Source organism: Oncorhynchus gorbuscha, linkage group LG01 (genome assembly GCF_021184085.1).
Source record: "Oncorhynchus gorbuscha isolate QuinsamMale2020 ecotype Even-year linkage group LG01, OgorEven_v1.0, whole genome shotgun sequence".
Taxonomy (NCBI): domain Eukaryota; kingdom Metazoa; phylum Chordata; class Actinopteri; order Salmoniformes; family Salmonidae; genus Oncorhynchus; species Oncorhynchus gorbuscha.
In genome coordinates, this window is record NC_060173.1 from 14,893,609 (window position 1) to 14,900,720 (window position 7,112).

The window sequence follows — 7,112 nt, forward strand, 5'->3', positions numbered from 1 at the left end:
CCACCCGAGCCACTGCCTGTTCACCCCACTATCACCCAGAAGGCGCGGCCAGTACAGGTGCATCAAAGCTGAGACCGAGAGACTGAAAAACGGCTTCTTTCTCAAGGCCATCAGACTGTTAGACAGCCATCATTGAGTGACTGCTGCCAACATACTAACTCAAATCTCTAGCCACTTAATAGTTAAAAATTGGATGTAATAAATGTATCACTAGTCACTTTACACAATGCCACTGTATATAATGTTTACATACCCTACATTACTCATCTCATATGTAAATACTGTATACCATCTACTCCATCTTGCCTATGCCGTTCGGCCATCGCTCTTCTATATATTCTTATTCATTCCTTTACACTTGTGTGTATATAAGGTATCTGTTGTGAAATTGTTAGATTACTTGTTAGATATTACTGCATGGTTGGAACTAGAAGAACAAGCGTTTTGCTACACTCGCATTAACATCTGCTAACCATGTGTATGTGACCAATAAAATTTGATTTGATTTGATTACTTATTCTGATAAAGGAAAAGTAACTTTTCTTACAAAATAGAGGCATACAACGACAAAACAAAGGTTTTACAGTTTGGAAATGATAACGAATGCGTGAAGGAAATGTAGAAATAGATAACCAAAAATATGTTTCTGCATTTAATTTTTTTTTAAACAGTATAAAACAATCAGAAGAGCAAAACCCCATTAAAACCACTTACAATGTATTTGTTCCCACCCTAAGGGTCATGCACTACTTATGAAGCATATTTAGAACTTTTATTATTCAAATACATAAAATACTGTAAAAAATGTGAGAATATTGATGTGCTGAATGAGTGTGTCCCTCCTTTAACTACTAACCATTGGAATTCCTTTAACAAATCACACCTACCTCCAGCTATATAAACAATTATTGTTTTTAAATAAACAAATACCCTAACTTGTGTGTGTGTGTGCTCTACAGGTGAGCCCAGGTTCCGTCCGGAGGCCAATCGTCGTTTCCTGACCTATGTCCAGGAGGAGCCAGATGACGCCAACGGCTACTTCAACCTAGGCATGCTGGCCATGGATGCCAACGAGAACACTGCGGCCGAGCGCTGGATGAGGGAGGCCATCCGTCTACAGACAGGCTTCCGTAGCGCCCTCTTCAATCTGGCCCTGCTCTACTCGCAGTCCCGACGGGAGCTGGATGCCCTGCCTGTATTAGATGAGCTGCTACGCCACCATCCAGAGCATGTTAAAGGTTTGATTCTCAAGGGGGATATCCTGATGAACCACAAGAAGGACACCCAGGGGGCCAAGGTCTGCTTCCAGAGAATCCTCAGTATGGACCCCACCAACGTGCAGGGGAAACACAACCTATGTGTGGTCTACTTCGAGGAGCGAGACCTGCCGAGAGCGGAGCGGTGCCTGGAGGAAACGCTGGCCCTGGCACCCCATGAGGAGTATGTGCGTCGCCACCTGGGCATCGTGCGCGGTAAGATGGCCGCCATGTCCGTGGCAGGGCAGCCGCTGAGCCCAGCATCAGCAGAGGGCGCAGCTACGCCATCCATGAAGGAGGAAAAGAAGGGGGGAGGAGGAAAGGAAGAGGAGGAAGGGAGGGGAGCCACTGGCAGTGCTGGGGCCGGGAGTAAGAAGAATGTACGGAAATCCTCCTCAGCAGAAAGCCTCAGTGGCAACAGCCAGTCAGAGCTTCTTGATGACGGCCAGGCTGATAAGCAGCAGCGGACTAAGAGCAAATCCACAAAAGAGATTAAAGACATAGAAAAGAAACGGGCGGCCGCCTTGAAGAGACTTGAGGAGATTGAGCGCATATTAAGCGGTGATTAACCTTATTTACCGCAGTGCAGGACTACTTTTTGGTAGAGCTAGTTACAGCTCCTGAATCACAGATGTGATGCGTCCCAAATGGCACCCTATTCCCTATATCAGCAGGCAAGGCCCCTTGCACCACTTTTGACCAGGGCCCATAGGGTAGTAGCCCATAGTAGTGCACTATATAATAATTAGGGTGGCATTTCGGACACAGCCATAAAGATGTTTTGGTTTTCATAAACAAATGCCCTCATTTCATCATGCATGCTTTAACTCCTTTGATTGTTTGTTTGTTTTGTTTATCATGTTTACAGGCTGCCCTACCTGCTGCGTTCCCTTACAGGCTGTCCTACCTGCTGTGGGTTTTTTCTGAATGGCATTTTATCGTATGCTAATTATTTATGCTTGTTTCATTTGCTACGTTTACTAGCCTACTTGTTGATCACTGGATTTTATTCGATTTTTGTGTAACTCACTCACTTTTTTTTTTTTTAAGGAATGATTGCATCACAAACAATTAAAGGAAATGACATAAAGGAAATGACATAAAGAACACCTCATGGCCCACTTCAGGCAGGCAGGATCTCTGTATGTTGTATGCATCTCCAAATAACCCATTACTACAGCTGCTTCACCTGCATATTATACTACATTACACCCCACGGTGCAGACAGACGCCAAGCCCCGCCTCCTCTGACATCTTCCATCTACTATTTTCCCTTATTGATCTCACCCTGTGCTTCCTGATTTCCATGCCGTCAGTGTTGCTCTGCTCATAGCACAGCCCTTATCTTACAGTGATGCCATTCGGAGCTGTTGTCTCATATTCAACCCCCACACACACACCTACCCACACACACCAACCGACCCGCTACAAGACAGGTGTATGGTTTCCTGTTTGTTGCCTCAGAGCATATTAGTCTTCACGTATCATACTGTATATCTTACTTCAGTAATAACAGCATTATTTGTGTGAGGATTGACATATGCTCCCCCCCTCCTCAACCCTCTCCCCTCCACCCTCTTCACCTCTTTCCTCACCCCTCCCATGTTCTTCCTCAAGATGTGTGCCATGTGTTGTTTCTCATTTACACCGGAAGATTCCTCTCTCAATGAGAGATGATTTCACAGCACACTTCTTGTACTGAACTAGGCCCATTTTTTCAAAAGCATTTTAAGGCTAAGTTTCTTAGAACAAGAGTAAAAGAAAGAGGATTCTATCTCCCTCTGTAGCTCACATCGTTGACCTTGTTCTCTCTCTCGCGCACACTCTCGCCCTCTTTCTCGCTTTCTCTCTCTCCATCTCATGAACATCAAGTCTAACACATACAGTGAATGTAATAAATATCACTAGATTTTCCCACACTCGTCTTGCTCTTGCACTCATCTGAATAATGTTTTTTCAACATTGGATTGCTCCACCGTTTGATGCTATCTTGATTTTCTTTGTGTGTCATTCTCTCGTACACGAAGATTGTCGTTGAGTTGGAACTACCTGGAATGTCATGAGGAAACAAAAAGCGATTATTCCAGCCTATTGTTGTTTAGCTTTTATCATCTTATTTAACCCCTCAGTGTACTGTGATGTTTTGTATCCTGGTGATTAGTTACATACAGATACTGTCATGTGCAGTGTCAATCTGTTCCTTTCTCTTCACACTAACTAAATGGTGACTGTGTGTCCATCTGTTCATCAACCATTTCTGTCCGTAACCATTACTCAAATGGAAAATCTGGTAACAACATAAATGAGAAACATTGTCAGTGTAATATGATGGTTGGCCTGGGGCCTACGCCACAGGTATGACTCTTAACTCTAAAAGCATTTTCAACATGATAATTCATTACTTATCATTGAGCTCCTAAAAAAAACAACGTATTGTGCTAGTTAGTGTGTGTACAGATGCATGTAAAAAAAATTACATGCACTGTAAGCTCTAAGTACTGTTGTTGTTTGCCACTTGAAATATATGGTACGTTTAGCATAGCTATCTTTTATCATGCAATACAAGTGCTCTGAAAGTGTTACAATTGTAATCAATCAAGAGTGTTGAAAACATACCTTTAAAGAACTGTCTCGCCTGTAATGATATCAGTTGTACAGAGCACATTAGTCAATCAGCCATTAAGATAGCCAACTAACATTTCAAATATTTTTAATCACCATATTTATCACTTTGGTCCTACATATGTTCACCTGTAATTTAATTGATACATTAATCATTTTTCAGTGAACTACATTATTTTGTATGGTAACCAAAAACACTTAAATTTTTAAAGCTATATCCCTTTTTGTAATAGCAGCCCAGATGTTGTGTTGACTCCTGGGTGGGTGGTGGTAGTGGAGGGTTCAGGGCTGTGTTGACTCCTGGGTGGGTGATGGTAGTGGAGGGTTCAGCGCTGTGTTGACTCCTGGGTGGGTGATGGTAGTGGAGGGTTCAGGGCTGTGTTGACTCCTGGGTGGGTGATGGTAGTGGAGGGTTCAGCGCTGTGTTGACTCCTGGGTGGGTGATGGTAGTGGAGGGTTCAGGGCTGTGTTGACTCCTGGGTGGGTGATGGTAGTGGAGGGTTCAGGGTTGTGTTGACTCCTGGGTGGGTGATGGTAGTGGAGGGTTCAGGATTGTGGTTTTCAAATAAAGGCTGTTGACTTTACGACTGCATCGCACCTCTACATGTGTAATTTTTTGGTAACAGATTGTCTCCCAAGGCAGACCAGTTGCCTTCCACATTAAGAATGTTGCGGCATACCTAGGTCTGGGGTTTCTGAAACTAGCTAACAGGATGTGCTACAGATGGACTGAGGTATAATAAAAAAAATGTATGGTCACATTACACCAGTGGTAGCACCAGGGAATTCTCACTGTGCCTAGACCTGCCTTAGACAGCTTAGTCATTGAGTAGGGGTGGTTGCAATCTATGATGTATTATGCATGCATGTAGTAATACATTCTTCTTGGGAGTGCTAGACGTATTCATGAGGGAGCTTCATCTCCTAGCAGGTCTCCTGGAGCCACCCATGCACTACACAGGCCTAGTCCAGAAACGTCTCCTAGCAGGCCTCTCCCTGGAGCCACCCATGCACTACACAGGCCTAGTCCAGAAACAACTCCTAGCAGGCCTCTCCCTGGAGCCACCCATGCACTACACAGGCCTAGTCCAGAAACCTCTCCTAGCAGGCCTCTCACTGGAGCCACCCATGCACTACACAGGCCTAGTCCAGAAAAAACTTCTAGCCCTCATTTCTGGCACCGGTCCCTAGGCACTTCATGTAGTAATATGGTAGTAGCTCAACCTTGTTCTCTGATTTCAGTGCTGTTTTTATCAGTGGGAGGTAAGGTTAAATGACACAAGATCATTAGGATTAATGATTAAATTAATCAATCTTTTATTAATATTAAGGTAGGTTAGATCAAATTTGATTACATGCTCAGGCTCCTACCTGATTAGGGTGGAGGCAGTGAGGTAACACGGCACATTGCTGTACCCTTAACTCTTACTGTTTGGCTCAGTTTCAAACCCACTTCCTCTTGAGTCTAGTCCCACCTACTAAGTCGATTGGCACTCAACATGATGTATTTCTGGTATAGGAGGCAAGGGTGCAAGGTAGACCACTGCGGTGGTGGAATGACAATAAGGACGTAGGCAGACAGATATAGTGCTTTCCCATGCACCTGAAGACCTTTGCTTACAAAGTGAGAAATAAGCTTTATAATAACTTACAACCAACAGGATGACAAATCATACATCAATCAGTGAGTAACAGCAATGTATACCCAATGTATATCCTCTCTGATCAAGATTGAGGAAGTTTTACATAATAATATAATAATAATAATAATACATCCAACGTGCTATGTACCGTCCCACAGAATATTGGTACCTGATAATGAAGGCTGATAATGTTTTGTGTGCATAATCCCATTATATGAATAGCTAATTGGATTTAGTCCTTTTCCAGTAGCTTAAAGGGGTTTCCATACTAGGGCCAAAATTACCTCATCCACTTACCACGTGCCCATGTAAACAATAAAGGCTTATAACCAGGGTAGGAACTGCTGCAACATGACCATGACGTTGAATAATGCTTTCTTCACATTATGTAATATGAATAAACAGTTGAAAACATTGTTCGGTTTGACACGTTAGAACGTTAAAATGGGAATGGAAATCTACACCGTGATCAAGAGGAATTCATCAAATCCTCACATGGGAACAGTAGTTAGTTGCATGGATAATTTTCCAACATTGCATTTCAATGGTATTAGCCTGGATCTCGTGCTCTATGTCTATTTTAGCTACGTTGAAGCAGATTTTAACTGTCAGGGCCTTGATGGTTTTAAATGTCATACTTTGACCATATATCATGGAAATTCTTTCAGGTTCCACAACAAAGCACCATCCTTCCAAATCAGAGTCGAACCAAATCAGTTTATTGGCCGCATACACAATTTAGCAGATTGAGGGAGCAGCGACATGCTTACGTTACTAGCTCCTAACAATGCAGTAAAACGTTAACAAGCACACAAATAATATTTTTAAACTAAAAGTAATAAATCTTGAGATGTCGGAACGAATCCAAATAACCCAAATAGCACTGTAACATAAATGCAATCTATACGTATATACACCGGATGAATTCACACAAGATATACTAAGAATGATATGTACAGCAGGAAATATATTAGACTGACAGAATAATCCAGTATATCCATAAATATGTGAGTATAAGCAGTGTAACTAAATTAGCTACATCCACAATACAGTATTTAAACACACAGCACAAAACCCCCATGGGAAACTTGATAGAATTGCAGGAACTTCACTTCCGGACCAGAGTCCAAGGACACAAAGACATGGAATACATTTTTATTTAAAAAACATTGTAATGTCGGAACGAATCCAATTAACTCTAATAGCACTGTAACACCAATCCAATTAACCCATATAGCACTGTAACACCAATCCAATTTACCCATATAGCACTGTAACACCAATCCAATTAACCCATATAGAACGACTACAGTAATCAAATTAACCCATATAGCACTGTAACACCAATCCAATTAACCCATATAGCACTAACACCAATCCAATTAACTCAAATAGCACTGTAACACCAATTAACTCAAATAGCACTGTAACACCAATCCAATTAACCCATATAGCACTAACACCAATCCAATTAACTCAAATAGCACTGTAACACCAATTAACTCAAATAGCACTGTAACACCAATCCAATTAACACATATAGCACTGTAACACCAATTAACTCAAATAGCACTGTAACACCAATCCAATT

At 42.1% G+C, this 7,112-nt stretch overlaps 1 protein-coding gene across 1 annotated transcript in view; it reads left to right on the plus strand.

Annotated features, from left to right (window-relative positions):
* The window catches only part of tmtc3 (transmembrane O-mannosyltransferase targeting cadherins 3), a 154,191-nt gene extending 150,771 nt beyond the window's left edge, over positions 1 to 3,420 (plus strand). Inside the window, exon 14 of the mRNA XM_046345544.1 lies at positions 960 to 3,420. Within this exon, the coding sequence (XP_046201500.1) occupies positions 960 to 1,825 (866 nt within the window). The 3' untranslated portion in view covers positions 1,826 to 3,420. The remainder of the gene's footprint in view (positions 1 to 959) is intronic.
* Positions 3,421 to 7,112: the final 3,692 nt, after the last annotated feature.